Source organism: Rhizophagus irregularis, chromosome 7, assembly GCF_026210795.1.
Source record: "Rhizophagus irregularis chromosome 7, complete sequence".
Classification (NCBI taxonomy): domain Eukaryota; kingdom Fungi; phylum Glomeromycota; class Glomeromycetes; order Glomerales; family Glomeraceae; genus Rhizophagus; species Rhizophagus irregularis.
The window spans coordinates 1,371,516-1,390,441 of NC_089435.1; the positions used below are offsets into that span (position 1 = coordinate 1,371,516).

The window sequence follows — 18,926 nt, forward strand, 5'->3', positions numbered from 1 at the left end:
AAGTTAAAGGCAATCAAAATATAAAAATTAAGATCCGTATTTTCCTTTCAACCAAGGTTGCCACCTGTGAATACTGTAAGAGGTGGAATGTTTCACACTATTTTAAGTTGTGTTATACATATGATAACGAAAAAAGAACCGAAAATGTAGATTAAACTACTAGATAAATGTAAAAACTCCAAATAAAAGAGTACTAATATATATATATAATTAATTAAACTGTCTTAGAACTTGAAGGTCCTGGTACCAGGGAGTCATCGGTAGTATCTGGTGAAGGACGTAGTCTTTGCATGTTATAATCCTGAAATGAGAAATAATGATTCTCATTATTAATATTATCACGTTTGTTGGGCCGATATTCGACCTCTGCTGTATCATCTGATACATCAATATATTGAACGAGAAATTGAAGAAGGTTTTCGTTGTTGTATTCTTATTGTTGATTTTTTGTTCATATGATTTGATAAACGTGATTCTATCTAATAATTTTTGGCGTATCATATTAAAATATTTTTTTTTGAATACGGCGTGGAAAAACTCGTTGGGCAGAAAAAAAATGCTGAAGCTGTTTGCTAATTTGAAATTTGGCGCTTGGTAGTGTACTTGTGGAATGATACTGAATAGGGGTAGTTGACATGAGATAGTCATTTGTGTGTATCCTTAAGTGAATTTGATTGGTGTCTAAATTATGATCAACAATCTCAAAAAAGAAACTTTTTGAACGTCTGAATTCGTAAATCTTGTTGTAACCGGCTTTGTGTATTCTGGTCACGTGAAATTTTGTGAAAGAAATGAGAAAAGAATTATTTTCGCACGAAGGCGGTGAAAGGCATAAAGGAGTGTGGACATGTATAGTCGAGAATAAAGTATCCTGTAGTTGTATATTTGTATCTAAAACATTATTTTCAGCAGGTCCGTCTTCAGCAATATTACTTCTGATATCGGAAATAGCGTCCAACTGTCTATAAGATTTCAGAGACTCGTATGATACCGAGGAAAATCTATCTCAATAAAGTTTGAAGAAGTCATATCCCTAATATATGGGCATTAATAAGAACAAAAACCTTGTACTGTGACCGAAGCGCCCTACAGGGCCTCTTATCCCTTTGGGTGTTTCAAATAGAAACGAAAAAAAACCTTGCGCTAAATTACTGCGGAAAACTAACAAAATTAAAAAAGGGGGAAAGAGTTTTTTTTTTTTCATCTTCCTTTTTTTTGGTAATTTTTATATATTAATTATGTTGATCATTTTGATCACATGACTTTGTTAAGATTTTCCATTTTTTTAAAAAATCCTGGTGTGAAACCTTATGCACTTATTATGTACTATAAGAAACCTTATACTATATGTATTTTTGACCGCTCTGCAAGTTTTCTTAATATATCAAAAGAGATTTAGATTGTCATTTTGACTTTTATATGTAATATATTATAGGAATGCGACATAACACAGGTATGATAAAAAATAAAACCCATTTTTATTTTTTTATTTTTTTATTTTTTAATTTTTCTTAAAAAACTTTTTTTTCTTTTAACTTTTCTTAATAAACTTTTTAATTTTTTTTGTTTTTTTTTGTCAAATTATTTTCAATTATACAAAATGATTATCAATTTTACTAATGACTAGCATTTTCCAATATTTGTATTTAAACGATATATTAATATTTTTAATAGTAAGAAAGCAATATATGATAAAACTTATATAATATTCTTTTTAAATAATTTTTATATTTTTTTTAATAAATTACAATAAACTTTTTTTATAAACTTTTTAATTTTTCTTAATGAACATTTTAATTTTTTTTTTTTTATCAAATTTTCAATTACAATCAACCCTTGTTATAACGAACCCTAGATTCCAGACCTCAACTTCACTATATAGTTATAGTAAAGATTTTAAGAAATTTAATTGGTTAATTCATTATAACAAGGGGAAATTTATTATAGTTGTCTGAAAAATTCACTATATCAAGAGTTGACTGTATACAAAATAATTATCAATTTTACTAATAGCTAGCATTTCCAATATCTGTATTTAAGCGATATATTAATGTTTTTAATGAAAAGAAAGCAATATATAATAAAACTTATATAATATTTTTTTTAAATAATTTTTATATTTTTTTTAATAAATTATAATAAACTTTTTTTATAAACTTTTTAATTTTTCTTAATAAACATTTTAATTTTTTTTTAATAAGCTTTTTAATTTTTTTAATAAACATTTTAATTTTTTTTTTTTTAACAAATTTTTAATTATACAAAATAATTATTAATTTTACTAATGGCTTAATATTTGTATTTAAGTAATATATTAAATATGTTTTTAATAAAAAGAAAACAATATATACAATATATAATGAACTTATTTAATATTCTTTTTAATAAATTTTTTTATAATTATTATATTTTATTTTTTAATTTTTCTTAAAAAACTTTTTAACTTTTTTCTTAATAAACTTTTTAATTTTTTTTTTTTTGTCAAATTATTTTCAATTATACAAAATGATTTTCAATTTTACTAATGGCTAGCATTTTCCAATATCTGTATTTAAGCGATATATTAATATTTTTAATAAAGAAAAAGCAATATATGATAAAACTTATATAATATTCTTTTTAATAAATTTTTTAATAAATATTCTTTTTAATTAATATTCTTTTCTTTTTAATAAATTGTTTTAATAAATATTCTTTTTTTTATAAATTAAAATTAATATAAATTTGAAAATCATAAAATAAGCATATCTTAATCTGTTTTATAAGTTTACTTAAAGAAAAAAAATAGTTTTTAAATACTATTTTTAACTTTATATTTAAACGAAGATTTTGCTAATTATATCCAAAAATAGAAAAACAAGAAAATGGCATTTAAAACCTTATTTTGTATTTTAAGTAAACTTATAGAGCAGATTAAAATAGTACATTTAATATATTGTATATGTTTAAAAGATTGTATTATTTTATATATATGGTGAAAATTTTATTTAGAAAAAAATTTTTTTTTGAAATTATATAATTTACTTCTACTTTAGACATTTTTCAAAAAGGAAAGTGTAATGCATTATATATGTAATGAATAAATTTACTTATAATAAAATAATATAAAAAGGATATTAAAGGCAAATATTGGAGAGACTTATTGGAAAAAATATAAAAAATTTATTAAAAAAAAATTTTATTAATTTGCATTTTAGGTAAAATTATCTAAAATAAAATTTAGCAGTTTAAACAATTGTTAAAATTTAGCCTACAACATTACCACTAGCTAATAATAAATAATAACAGATTAATTATTGAAAATAAAAAATAGAAAGTATAATGTCTGTAATAAATAGCTTTTTTAGTATTATTACAAAATTTTTCTTATATAATCATAGCAAAAATTTATCACCTTATATAATAAATACTTTAAATACTCTTCACATTTCCATTTTTATAAGTATTCTAAAAACAGAATTTTTTCAGTAATTAAAATCTATTTATTATGATCTTATTTATCATATGGTTCATAATGTTAGCCAAAAAATCATGAAAAAAAAATTTTGTAGTAATACTACTAATAAATTAAATAAAAATTAAAGAATATAAAAGAATATTAAAAAGAATATTAAAAAAATTATCACACTATAATTAAGCTATAATGCTGGCCGGAATTAAGTGATCGCCATATAAATTTCCTTTTTTGGAGTATTTGTGAAACCAATTTTCCAATTTTTGCGAGAAGTAAAATTTCCTTTTTTGGAAATTTGTGTAACGTTACATTAATAATTTTCTTAAATCCGCCCAGGATTATTCCAATTTTTGGTAGAAATTAAATATTTCCTTTTTTGAAAAATTGATCACAAGTAATTGTAAAATTAATAAAATCAATTATAATTCCGGCCAGAATTACAATCACATGATTTCGGAATCCGGGTAAATAGTTTAGCCACCAGATTTGTTAAAAAAATATTTTTAAACAAAATTTCCGTATAAGGAGATTATAATTCTGGCTGGCACTATAAATTAAATATTGTGCAACGTAGATCCCTTACATAAAAGGAAAATTTCCTTAAAAGGCGATTTTCAAATTCAAAATTTCGAAATTTCAAAATTTCAAAAATCTTAAAAAAATTCCCTTTTATGGTAATTTTTTTTTGAAATTTCGAAATTTTGAAATTTTGAACTTTTAAAATCGCCTTATAAGGAAATTTTCCTTTTATAGGATAGATCTACGTTACACAAAACGTCCAAAAAAGGAAATTTGGTAACACTAACTTCCTTATTTGGATATTTGTGTAACGTTACATTGCCATAAAAGGAGATTTTCCTTATAAGGAGAATCTCCTTATAAGGAGATTTTGAAAATTCAAAAATCGAAAAATCAATTTTTCGAAATTTTGGCACTTTTCGTTCAAACGGTACACCGTAAAAAAAGCTCCGAGAAAAAATCAAATACGTTTTTTTTTTAAAAAAAAAAGGAGATAGCGGGTAGTTAAAAAAAATAAAACAATATATTTTTTAAAAAAGGGTAATGGGTGAGAAATAATAAGTTTAAAGAAAAATTTTTTTTTTTTAAGAATAAAAAAAAATTTTAAAGAAGTAAAAAGGGAAGGAGATGTGAGTGAATTTAATATTCACGGATGTCTATCGGGAAGATCAGGAATCGTTCGTCCATTCGAATCATGAGACAATCATGAGACAATGTCATGAGACTAAATCATGAGACAATCGTGAGACAATCATATACGCATAATCATATGATAGTAGTGAAATTATGTCTCACAGGTTCATTATTTGTCTAATAAGGATTTGGTTATTTGGTTTGATTATAGCTGATTTTTAGTTTACATACTCGGTTTAAATCAAAATTTATTTTTGAAAAAAGATTATTTTTTCATTATTTTTATTAGTTATTGTGGTGAAAAAATTATTTCTTAAGATGGGATAATGCAATTATTTTTCTATGGTTAGTTTTAATAAAAAATATTGACACCATGATAATAAATTTCTTTTATTGCCCGAAATGGCATTCAATTAGTGTTTCGATTCGGGCAGAAACCGTCATCCGGATAAATTAAAAAAAATATCCGGTTTCTATCCGGATTATCCGACTCGGATAAAAATCTGGATATATCCGGGTAGAAACCGAAATCCGGATAAAATTATTTAAATTTTTTTTATTGTAGATCATTTTTAATAAATAAAATTCGCGGCATTCATTTAATTTAATGTGGCATTTAATTAATTAAATTCGTGGCATTTATTTAATTAAATATATGGCATTTAATTAACTACTAAATTCATGGCATTTATTAAATTTATGACAATTAAATTTCGTGGGATTGATATAAAAATTTATTTATAGCATTTATTTTTTTATTTATAAATTTAAGTACAGTTAGTTAATGTAGTCCTAAGCCCTAACCAAAATAAATAAATACTGTAATCATTTTCTTGGATTTTTTTGTAATTTCACTTGAAACATATTTTTGAATAGTGGAAAATAATTCATAAAATTATGGAAACAGTAACGTTCAAGATTATATTACTCTAAGTGAAAATGAAGAGTCCAGTGATGAAGTTACAGAAATTGCTCTAATACTAAAAAGAGGATGACCTAAAAAATTATCTAGGACACTTGGAAAATAAAGGATGATAAGTGCTAGTAAAATAAGTTAACTGTACTTGAATTAACAAGTCAAATATCAAATAATCCAAATCCCTTTAAACTAACTACTACAATGACTAAACCACAAACAAAAGTGAGTTGGGTATGGGAATATTTTGTTAGAAAACAAAGTGAAAATGGAGAAATACGTGCATATTGTCAGTTTATATCAGATAATGGAGAAAATGTACAAAAAGTTATAAATATGATGGATCTGTTGTTAAGCATGGAATAACACCACCCACAGAACACATTATATCTGAAAACAAATCAATAATAAATGCCGCGAATTTAATATATTAAATTCAAATTATGTGACAAATCTTGTGACATAACTTAAAATTTTTCCTTGTGGTTAACGAATAATTAAAACAATAAAAAAAAATATTTAAAGTAATCAAATTAAATCATATATAATATTTTAACTCATCTGAAAATATATGAAATGTTATGATTTAAATTTTTTTAAAATTTTTTTTTATTTTTTATCCGGATTCTGGGTCAATCCGACCATTTTTTATCCGGATATTTATCCGGGTAAAAACCGTAATTATCCGGATACCTAAAAAAAAAAATTATCCGGGTTTATCCGGTTGAACCCGGCAACGGATCGAAACACTACATTCAATGGCCGTCCGGACACGTGATCAATGATCTGCATATACACTGTATTACGACTATTACGTAGACTTCAACCATTGTAACACCTAAGCCCATGATAAATCATGTTTGCCACCTTAGGTATTAACAAAATTACTCTTTATTAATAATATAAATAAATACAATAATATTCTTGGTTTAATAATATCACATGATAAATAGAATAATTATATTAAAATATATTTTCTTCCATTCGTAACTCTAGAATTGTAACTTATATTTTTGGGAAGTTATATCATTACCCCTATTTATAGTTGTTTATGTTTCACCAAATTCATAATTTAAGTCATGGACTTTTAACTTTGACATTTCCATGAGATTATCTTTATAAATTTTGAGATCCATGAATTTTTAATCCTTAATTATTTCCATCTATAATGATCATCATTACCCCCTTAATTATGATTCATAATAAATAGTACCCTAACGTTATGATCTACGAATTGGTCACCTGATATTTCAAATCACTTGATTTTAATGATCTACTAGTTTATTGTCATTGCGGACAAAAACTCTTTCCCCTTTCCATTTTTTCACATAGAAATCCGCAGTTAAATACTGTTTTTTTTACTTACCCTTTTTTACGTTTGTTAACGCTCGAGAAGAAAGAGGACCACTGGGTGGCCTCTTATGGAAAGGTTCTTCTCCTTATTACCCGACCTTTGAAAGCAGTTTTTATGATAAAATATTTTTTTTATCTCACACCCATATACATATTGAAAAATATGGCTTCTTTTTTTCCTAAACATATTTCCTTGGGAAAATTTTCTTTCGATGTCTCATTCCACAAATTTCACGTGACTAGACCCAAACGGGCTGGATGTAACAAGATTTATGAAATCAGGAGATCAAAAAGTTTCTTTTTTGAGCTAGTCAATCCCTCAACAAACACCAATGATATTCATCTTAAAATACACACAAATGATTATCACATGAAATCGACCCCTATTAGCTACTCTTCCACCTGTAGCTTTCCTAATCTGAAATACCAGATTAGTAAGATGTTACAACATTTTTTTTCCCATCAAAAAGTCATCCCCCGATCTATTCAAAAGAAATATTTTAATCTTATTCGTTCCAAATTACTTGATAGATATTTTCTTATCAAATCACGTGCTGACACAGTCACACAAAGAAATTCCCGCACAAAAACTTTCTTTAATTTTTCTTATAAACGTTATCGTTTTTACTTTGGTATTTTCACACCATGTAACTTCTCCATTACTCACAATTTTGGAAGTGAACACACACAGTTGTGTAGTGTCCCCTCTCCCTTCATTATGTCTCATAATAGACGAGCCTGCGTTTCTCATCATAAAAATTTAGACATTTTTCATAATGTCAAGAAACACACCCCGTTATTGACCCATAATGACACTATTAACCACAAAGAAGCTCACGCATTGCGCACTTATTTCAATTGGAAACATGGCACGAAAAAACACGTTTACTCAAATCGCTTAGGCATTTCGTACGATGTCTCGTACTTAGCGAACATATATAACCATTTCAACACGCAGAAAAAACACCTTATGTACCGTAAACGGTTAGATAATTTCCGTTCACACCATTCCGACAATAGTAAAAGGAGTAACAAACAAAAATCCCGCTTTCAGCGGGCATGTAGATCGGTTTTCTACAATCGTGGTAATAACAAAAAGTCACAGAGACGTGTGGATAGTCTTGAAGAAAAACTTCAGCGTGCTAGACAACACCGTTTTCTATTTTTACCTTCACAGCATATTAACAAACCTATACAACATGTGAATTACCATAACCCGTTCCGCCGACCCGCTCCACGTTATCCAAGGGACGATTCAATTAGTACGACAAGTACTAGCTCGCCTGCCACCAATTCACAACCCGTTCCCGTCGAAGATGAGAACATTTGGCACGACAAGCTGGGTATTTGGATTCCTAACAGTCTCCTTCCTTACGTAACTGACGAACCTGTTTATATTTCTAAAAGACAGGCCAAACTCAAAGGTCAACATTTTACGCCAGGCTGTGCGTATTGGTTAGATGGTATTAAAAAGCGTAAAGAAGCTCATGAATTAGCTTTACGTCAACAAAAAGATCAAGAAGCACATGATAATGCTCGCCTCACTCTTGAAAAAGAACTTTCCGCCAGAGCTCAACTCTGGGGTACCTCTATCAACCGTATAGAATATCGTGAAGATATGACGAAAGACCTCACCAGTTTCCAGGATCATTATCACAAGAAAATCACGCCTCTGATTGAGCGTCGTGCTGTTCTAGAGAACAGGCTTAAACAGGGAAAAAACATTTTCAAAACTAACAAACAATTACTCCAGTTAGAACAGGAGCTTGGTCGTTTTAATATCGACTATTTCTCAGTCATGAACATTGATGACTACCATTATCGTTATAAAGGACACACATCCGATGATGCGAAACAACTTGAAATCAGACCACATAAACGTCCTCCTGTCTCGACTATAATTGCAGACAGGCACACCACCCACAACAAGAAATTGAGACTAGATATTCTCTCTTCAGCAGACTTTAAAGTCTCCGCCTCACTTTAACAATTTTTAGATCACCTATCAGCTTATCTTTTATTTTTAGTGGCACGCTGATAGTCATAGTTTACGTTATACCTAGCCACTTTTTTTTATTTTTTTTGACTAGTATTTTATTACATCTTTTTTTTTGGGTAACCCCACGTACACCTTTTTAACAACGTACAACAATAAGAATAGTGTGAACCATTCCACCTCTTACAGTATTAACAGGTGGCGGTCTTTTCGACCGAAAGAAAAATATGGGTCTATGTTTAGATTGCCTTTTCTTTGGTCCATTGGGATGTGATGTCATGTTAGGGACTCCTCCGGGTTCGTTAAAGGTACCAGAGTGGCGCTGTCCTCGGGCGGTTTGATTATAGCTTAGTATTAGATAGCGTTCGACTTTTGTTTTATCTTTTGTTCTTGTCTATCTTTCTGTAATCTTGTTCACGTGGTTTTTAAAAATAAAAATAAAAATAAAAAATTGTCATTGCAAACCAATTATCCTCATGGCTAGTAGTTTAACGTCTTTTCGGACCAATATTTATCCTTAAGTCATATGATTGTTAGTTTAACGTCATCCTGGACCAATTAAAAATACAATTTTAAACTAGAAATTTATATACTAAGATTAAATATAATACTGCGCCCCACAATTATTAAATTTACTAGATAAGCTACGGCATTACACCATGCAATGTTCGTCCGTCCAGAACGTGATCTATATTAAGCACAAAATTTTCTTGCAGTACCAGCTTAAGGTATAGTTAGGAAAATATTTTGGGTAAGGATAGGAAGGCGATTTAGGAAAGAATGATTTATAATTCTGGAAACTTTGTAAGATATCCAAGTAAAAATTTTTACTTTAAAATGTTTACAAAACTCTCAGAATCCTATTGAATCCCTAATAAATGAGGTACGATATTTATAAGTATATGTTTTGATTTTTTTTTTTTTATCATAATTCATTAATTTCTTGAAATTAGAGAAATAATATTTAAATTAACAATTTTGAATCAATTACATATTCCATCAATATTTCTATATCTAGGAAGAAAAAATATAACTACTTGGTTCAATATTAGAATACAATATTGCAGAATACTTTCTATTATTTTAAAATCATCGTCTGACCAAGTTGTAGGATCCAAAAGAAGTATAGGATTTTTATAATTCCCCATTTTTAATATGTGTTCCCAAATTTCAATTTCTTACTTTCATTTGTAAATCATATCTTTTAATAAGTGAAACCAAAGATTTTTCAGGAAGTGAAATAAAATCAAATGATTTAAATATATTTTCGGGTGATTTAGCCATTAAATCTGTACAAATTAAATAATCTTGTAAATGATCAACTAATTCTTGAAGAAATAGTTCATTAGCGGCGACCATGTTCATTTAATGAAAATATCCATCACAAATATACCTACATTTTTTTTTTATAATTAGCAACACATTTTATTAATCATGAAACACGAAAAGGTACATAATTTTTTTAAAATACATAGAGACATTGGTTAATTATATTAACGATAACCCTATAACTAACCTATCTTAACCACTATAAATAAACACGCTCTAATTTACTCTATGCACCAGACTACGCCATCAATTATTTAATTATCTATACTAATTTATACCCAAGGACGGAATCTTCCTAAAAGACCAAATCCAGGCTCCATGGACTAGAGCACCCGCAGGTGGGTGATACGCGACAAGAACAACCCTCGTTTCACACGTCTCAACGTTTCGTGATGGCTAAATAAAATTCCGTTTGTTGATCGTTACGCCCACTGTCCGCTGATCAACCGATGTTGCAACCGCTCTCCAAAATAATTGGTTCTTCGGAAAAAAATTTATTTCCTTTTATTCTCCGTCTGCCACCGCCCGTTTCACACCAAGACAAAAAGAGATTATAGAGGGATTTTTTTATATCATTGATGAACCACTCCATTTTTTTTTTTAAAAAAAAAGATAAAACTGACGCCTTTATTTATTTATGGCAAACGTGACCAACAGCCTATTTTATGTAACGTATTAACAATTATAGTTCATGCTTCACAATAATAAGGGTTATGAATTTGATTATTGTCTTCCGCACCATATATGTTAAGTGCGGATAATAGAGTGAACAGTTGATAACTGTGTAACTCTACAATAATAATGATATTATAATCAAAAATTTCTAAATTACCATTTTAAAGAATTTCAAAGTGTTTCTTATATAAAGTTCACTCAACCCTCGAATCTAAAACTTATCAAATTCATCATTATCATAATAAACTTGTTTAGTTTTTTCCAAAATTACCAAATTTCAATCGAATGTAAAAATTTTTCACATCATCTTTGTCTTTGCGAATGAATTTAATAAACAATAAAAAGGAAGATAAGGTACATAATTAAATTACAAAATTTTTATTCGAATAAATAAAGAAGAAAATAAATAAATTTTAAAAATATCATTATAAAACATTTTTAACGAAATGATGAATTATTGTAAAGGTTCATGTATTTACAAAATGTGAAACAAAATTTCCAATTAAAAGATAAATATAGGTTTTGGACAGTATCCGTTTTTTTAACTAATAACATATTTATGATATTCACCAATACGGATACTATTTAATTTCAAATAATCTAATTATTCCGATAATCCAGTAGAATAATTTAATCAATTTGCTCAATTATCATTACGACAAGAAAAGGATTTAAGATTTAAAAGCATTGATTATTTCATGAAATAAAGTTTATTTGATATTTATAATCAAATAGAATAAAAAGTGAAATAAAATTTGTATTATTATTAATAAATAATCTTAATAATTCATTTTTAATCATAGATATGAATTTCGTCTAAAAGTTGTAGATTTAAATGTCTCCATAATTAAATGAAAGCGTCTGATAAATTTCATTATCAAAATATCTCTAGATTCTTTAGAAAATGCGAAAGTACTACACTAAATATTATATTTTGTGCCTTTCAGTTAAAATAACTAGTCTAAGTAGTTTCCATGATCATTTAAGTGTAAATAACTTGTTTTAGGCATCATAATTACGAAAATCAGGATGATGTCAAATTGTCAAATCAATTATTTAATTTAACTCTACATATGACTAGTGTATTTTAATTCAGTCAATAATGATTGAAAGTATTGTATTGTGATTTGTGACTAACTATTATTAAATGATCTTTATTTTTACGTTATCTAAAACAGGAACTGGCTCATGATTCACCTGATTCATGTGATACACCCTGCAAAGTCAACTTACATCATTTGTTTACATTTATTTAAAAAAACTTTTTTTTCACATTTCTTTCTTTATTTTTTTTCTCACGTTTATTTTAATATTTCTTTTCTCAGTTAATTTTTTTATTCTTTCCAACGTGAAAGTATATTGGTTTCTTACTTAGAAAAAGCGTAACTATTGTCTGATATATTGTTCCAAAGTTTTGAGTCCTCATTCATCGATTGTAAATATTTTATGAAAGAAAAATATTTTATTGATTTGATTTAAAATCATGTGATCGATTTTTTTTTTTTGATCAATCTTAAAAATTTTTTTTTAAGTCAGAAGCTTCTAAACCATTAAAATAAAATAAAAATTATTACTCATAAAAAATAAAAATTTTTAGTAAGATCCGCACCCTTCAAATCAACAAGCATGTGAATTGTGATGTCCGGACTCCGGATAATGAAAACAAATCTATAATGAGTTACTGAAAAGTATGTTTTAACTAAAATTAGAAATCTCGTCGATTAATATATGTATCTTGATACAACAGATTAATAAAGAAATGCAAAAAAAAAAAAATTTCATCGATTATTATTTTCTAAATATTTTTTTTTCCGATGCTTTGATCTGCATTATTGATTAATGTTGGACAAGAAATAATGAAACATGCTTAAAATCAAAATTTGAATTACAGTGATGGCGCATGGACTGGTATAAGCAATTAGAATTTGTTTGTTCTGAACTTGAAGTTAATAATAATTTTCTTTTAACATTTATTTTTAAAAAGTTTTTATATATTTATCCTTTATTAAATTTTAAAGTATATGATGTCCACGAATTTTTTTTTTTTAATGCTATATGTGTATAACATGATTTTAATTTATAATAATTTATTTATTATTATACGTAACGTCAAATTTCCAAGAATACTATTGAATCATCACATAATAACCAGAAATAAAAGCGAAATAATCCATTTAAAAATAATGGTTTTTGTACACTTATCAAGTTTTATTTGTGAAAATATTAAATTTATACTCATTATCCAAATTTAATTTAATAAAATTGTTTCTTATAATATTAAGACTTTCAAAGACTTTTAAAAAAATTAAACTTGTTCATTATTTTTACATTAAATATTTTTTTAAAAGTGATTACTTATTTTATTGGTATAGTTTATTTTAACTCAACGCAGATCAGAGCGCCGGAAAAAATATGGCCCGAAAAATTTTTTTAGTGTAACATCTGCTTTAGGTTAAAATATTCCTTTTTAGTAAGTAGTTACCCATTCAATGGCATACTGAATAAAAGAAAAGCTTTTAGTCTAAAAAAAAGTTTAAAAAAAAATTTAAAAATTTTTTTCGGTAAAAATAAATTTCTAAAATAACTAAATGGAAACTAATTTGAGCAATTTAAATATCTCAAACAAAGATACTGATACAATAAACAACGAAAATTGTTTATATTGTAATAAACCTTTTATTGAAGAATTATGGTGTAAAGAATGTATTAGTTCTTTGGAAAAATTAGCCGAAAATGGTGATAAAGTAGCAATGTTTAATTTAGCTAATAAATATAGAGATGGGGAAGGAGCAAAAAAGAATTTAGAAAAAGCATTTTGTTTATATCAAAATGCAGCAGAAAAAAATCATATTGAAGCAATGTTTAATCTAGCCAAAAGGTATTACAATGGAGAAGGAACAGAAAAGAATTTAGAAAAAGCCTTCTATTGGTATCAAAAAGCAGCAGAAAATGGTTATGAAAAAGCAATGCATAATTTAGCCATATGTTATGTAAATGGAGAAGGAACAGAAAAGAATTTAGAAAAAGCCTTTTATTGGTATCAAAAAGCAGCAGAAAATGGTTTAACTAATTCAATGCATAATTTAGCCTTATGTTATGTGAATGGAGTAGGAACAGAAAAGAATTTAGAAAAAGCCTTTTATTGGTATCAAAAAGCAGAAGAAAATGGTTTCACTAATGCAATGTATAGTTTAGCTATATGTTATTACAATGGAGAAGGAACAGAAAAGAATTTAGAAAAAGCCTTTTATTGGTATCAAAAAGCAGCAGAAAATGGTTTCACTAATTCAATGCATAATTTAGCCTTATGTTATGTAAATGGAGAAGGAACAGAAAAGAATTTAGAAAAAGCCTTTTATTGGTATCAAAAAGCAGCAGAAAATGGAGATGAAAAAGCTATGTTTGGTTTAGCCATATGTTATAGAAATGGAGAAGGAACAGATAAGAATTTAGAAAAAGCCTTTTATTGGTACCAAAAAGCAGCAGAAAATAGAGATGAAAAAGCTATGTTTGATTTAGCCATATGCTATAAAAATGGAGAAAGAACAGAAAAGAATTTAGAAAAAGCCTTTTATTGGTACCAAAATGCAGCAGAAAAAAATCATATTGAAGCAATGCATAATTTAGCCCTTTGTTATTACAATGGAGAAGGAACAGAAAAGAATTTAGAAAAAGCCTTTTATTGGTATCAAAAAGCAGCAGAAAATGGTGTTAAAGAGGCAATGCATAATTTAGCCTTACGTTATGAAAATGGAGAAGGAACAGAAAAAAAATTAGAAAAAGCCTTTTATTGGTATCAAAAAGCAGCAGAAAATGGTTTCACTAAAGCAATGCATAATTTAGCCATATGTTATTACAATGGAGAAGGAACAGAAAAGAATTTAGAAAAAGCCTTTTATTGGTATCAAAAAGCAGCAGAAAATGGTTCCACTAATGCAATGCATGATTTAGCTGTATGTTATTACAATGAAGAAGGAACAGAAAAGAATTTAGAAAAAGCCTTTTATTGGTATCAAAAAGCAGCAGAAAATGATTTAGCTGATTCAATGAATAATTTAGCTGTATGTTATTACAGTGGAAAAGGAACAGAACAAAATTTAGAAAAAGCATTTTATTGGTATCAAAAAGCAGCAGAAAATGGTTTCACTAAAGCAATGCATAATTTAGCCATATGTTATTACAATGGAGAAGGAACAGAAAAGAATTTAGAAAAAGCCTTTTATTGGTATCAAAAATCAGCAGAAAATGGTTTCACTAATTCAATGTATAATTTAGCCTTTTGTTATTACAATGGATTAGGAATAGAAAAGAATTTAGAAAAAGCCTTTTATTGGCGTCAAAAAGCAACAGAAAGTAACAAAATAGATTTTAAAGAAGAAGTTGAATCATGCAATATATGCAAACAGCTATATACTAATTATCAGTGGTGTCAACAATGTAATGTCAAACAATTTCAACATGATTTTTCAAAGTGGACCAGTAAAAATGAATTTATTGATGAATTTATTCAAGAAGCACAACTAAATGCCAAAAATAGTTATGAAATTTTAGAATGGATACCTTATAATAAATTGACAAATATTAATTATCATGCTAAAGGAGGATTTAGTGAAATTCATAAAGCTATCTGGTTAGATGGTCCTATTTTTAGTTGGAATTTTGACAAACAACAATGGAATAGACAATTAGGTTATGAGGTTATTCTTAAAACACTTAATAATTCATCAAGTTTAAATAGTAAATTTCTGGATGAGGTATATCTATTATTTATATTTATTAGCAAATTTTTTTTCTTTTACAAAAATTAATTTTGTTTTATTATTTATACAGTGGAAATATCATTATAATTGTCAGAAAAAATCATTTTCAAAATTTATTCAATTTTTTGGATGTACCCAAGATCCAAATAATTTAAATTATATAATAGTAATGAGTTATGCAAAAAAAGGATGTTTAAGAAAATGTTTATTTGATATAATTAGATTTAAATGGCAAGAAAAGTTACAATTATTGAGAAAAATTGTATTAGGGCTCAAAGTAATTCATGAATCAAATTTAACTCATGGTGATTTTCATGATGGTAATATTTTAATATCAGATAATTACAATGAGTTATTTATTATTGATTTAGGATTATGTAAACCTATAAATGATTTACAAGATTCTGACAATAAAATTAAAGAAATTTATGGAGTTTTACCTTATATGGCACCTGAAACATTAAGACAAAAACCCTATACACCAGCAAGTGATATTTACAGTTTTTCAATGATAATGTGGGAATTTACATCAGGTATTCCTCCATTTAATCATGTAGCACATGATCATCACCTTATTTTGAGTGTCTGTGAAGGGAAACGCCCTGAAATTGTTGAAAATACTCCAAAATGTTATATAGATTTAATGAAAAAATGTTGGGATTCAGATCCTTCCAATAGACCAACCATAACAATGCTTGAAGATATTATATCTGAGTGGATTAGATGTATTAATGAATATTATAGAATAAACAGGGATGGAAATTATAAATTTGAAGTATCTAATATTGATAATAAATTAAAAGATGATATGTTTGAATTTATAAAAGCAAACAAAACTTTAGTAGAAGAGCAAGCAAGTGCTTCTATTATACAATCTCATACACAAGCATATTATACAAGCCGTAAACTTACTGAAATCTTAGTTCAAGAAAAGTCCGATTGTTTTGAATGTATGGTTAAAATTTAATAATTCTGTTATTTATTCTTTATTTGTTGTACTATTTGTCAGTCATTATATTTCAATTTTTACTATAAAATAAATATTTAAATACAGATATAATAATTATCAAAATAATCTTTATTATAATTTTTATTTGAAATTTGAAATTTATGTTTAATATTCATATCCATACTTTAAGATTAAGAACTTACCAGTATAATTTATTGCCTTAAAAAAATATTATAATTATATTTCATAGACTATGGATTCTTAAAATATAATCATAAAGTTCATTTATTGAAGTTGTATCATCAATACCATCTTTTAAAACAGCTTGGATTATTACTTATTTCTATTTCCTTTTTAATTAAGATTGATAAACTAAACTTATATTTGGCCAATCCCTATTAGTGCTCCGCAAAATTCGGGTCTAACCCGGATAATTCAACCCGAGTGAATTTTAAATCGGGTCGGTACTAACAATTTTAATAACCCGTGACCCGCATGACCCGACCCGTCGGGTCGGGTTATTCATTTCCTTGACTCGGGTTTTGACCCGAATTAGACCCGAATGATCATTAAAATCACTGATCACATATTGATTACGCGTTAATATTGATTAATTTTATATAATTTTGTTAGATGAATGAGGTAGTATAGCGAAAATTGCTAGAGACACCTTGCAATTACAGATATGTGTATGAATTATTATTATTAATTATTAATATTACATTAACTAATAAGTTGATTTTGATAATTAATAAAGCAACCAGCGTTCCAGTAGAAAGAGTATTTTCCGGTGGAACCGATTTGATAGCTGCAAAAAGATGTAGTCTTAAAGCAGATACAATTAGAGCATGCATGTGTTTAGAGTCCTGGCAGACACAAAATATAGTCAAATTTCTGTTAAAGCAAGTGATACAATTTCGATTTTATAGTTCAAATATAAAGCAATAAATAAACAGGAATTGAAGATATCTTTAAATTCGTGCTTAGCTTTAGTTTAATAATAAAAAGTTATATGATCATCTTTTAGATCAATTACCTTGCATTATTGAAAAAATTATGTTTGAAAAAATATTTTTGACATATTACTAAGCATACAGCAATGAAAATTACTAAAATTTCGGGTTTAACCCGGGTTATTCGAATTAAATATACTCGGGTCGGGTTAAAATCGGATCATTTCTATTTTTGCCGGGTCGAGTCGGATATATTCTCCAAACCCGACTGAATCCGACCCGGTAGGAGCACTAATCCCTATAAAAACGAAATGTCTGATATTTGTATTTTTTATCTAACTTTGTCTAAATTTTATGTAAAAATTCATTACATTGTGCTTAATAACTATTTAGCTGTAATCGTATTGTATAATTTCCTTTTAATTTCTTGTCAATTTAAATCATCCTTGTTGTCATCATTTGTTTTATCATGAGAAATTTGAAGTCAAAGAATTATGAAATCTATTAAACAATTCGTATATTATTACCGACATATATTTTTCAATAATAATGGTTTTATGTGACGAAAGCCTGAAAGGCCTTAATAAAAATATATTCTTTGTGAAATATTTGCATTGCCATCACTACTTTGTGCTCTGGCCATATATTAATGTTGCACTTTGATGTTGAGATGACACTGTTGGTTAATCTAGGAATATTAATTATTGAAACTGAATTTTAATGTCATGAGACTGTGAGCAATAATTTAATGGTGCTACTTAATATTGTTATTTTGATCTGTCATACATTGTTTCAAATGTAATTTTGTATTTTTTATTTTTCAATACGTATAAACATACAGCATACTGTACACAGGATAAAAAAAGTTAAACCAGATGTACCGAAAAATTTTGTGAAAAAATTGCCACAGTTGCCCGCAGTATGAAGAGTTTTGGCTATATTCCTATATTCATCATGGCGTGTTGGCGTCACAAAAAAATTAGGATGGATTTTATTAAGATTTTTTATTTTCTACACTTAGAAAAAATTCACAAGGGTTAAAACCCTAAATGTCGTAAAAGAAGGAGGTTGAATCCACCGCCATCCATCTATTATCTTACAAGAAAAAATTCATAAGAAACGTTCCATATGCATAAATTACAAGAACCATCGTTGTTGCTATAACAAGGTCGATAAAAAAATTCTTAAGAATCATGATTCAACAATTTTCTTCCCTTTAACAAAAACGATTTATTTAGTTAGAAATTATATTTTAGGGATTACGGGTTTAAATCATATGAATATTATGAAAGTATACTTAAATACAGTAAGAGTAAATTATTCGTAATCTTCGTACGTTAATATTTAAATGATGATTGATGAACATGTCACAAATAAAAATGTTAAAAC

The 18,926-nt window shown here is 27.1% G+C and overlaps 3 protein-coding genes across 3 annotated transcripts; all 3 read left to right on the forward strand.

The window, feature by feature from the left end:
- Positions 1-7,845: 7,845 nt before the first annotated feature.
- OCT59_027112 (uncharacterized protein) lies at positions 7,846-8,862 on the forward strand (the record flags this gene model as incomplete). The annotated part of the gene is made up of 1 exon (XM_025329274.2): positions 7,846-8,862. The coding sequence occupies one exon, from the start codon at positions 7,846-7,848 to the stop codon at positions 8,860-8,862; it is 1,017 nt and encodes a 338-aa protein (XP_025173841.2).
- Positions 8,863-13,463: 4,601 nt separating this feature from the next.
- OCT59_027113 (uncharacterized protein) lies at positions 13,464-15,722 on the forward strand (the record flags this gene model as incomplete). Its single annotated transcript, XM_066136728.1, has 2 exons — positions 13,464-15,312; positions 15,706-15,722. The coding sequence occupies 2 exons, from the start codon at positions 13,464-13,466 to the stop codon at positions 15,720-15,722; spliced, it is 1,866 nt and encodes a 621-aa protein (XP_065993188.1).
- Positions 15,723-16,326: 604 nt separating this feature from the next.
- Positions 16,327-16,602, forward strand: OCT59_027114 (uncharacterized protein; the record flags this gene model as incomplete). The annotated part of the gene is made up of 1 exon (XM_066136729.1): positions 16,327-16,602. The coding sequence occupies one exon, from the start codon at positions 16,327-16,329 to the stop codon at positions 16,600-16,602; it is 276 nt and encodes a 91-aa protein (XP_065993189.1).
- Positions 16,603-18,926: the final 2,324 nt, after the last annotated feature.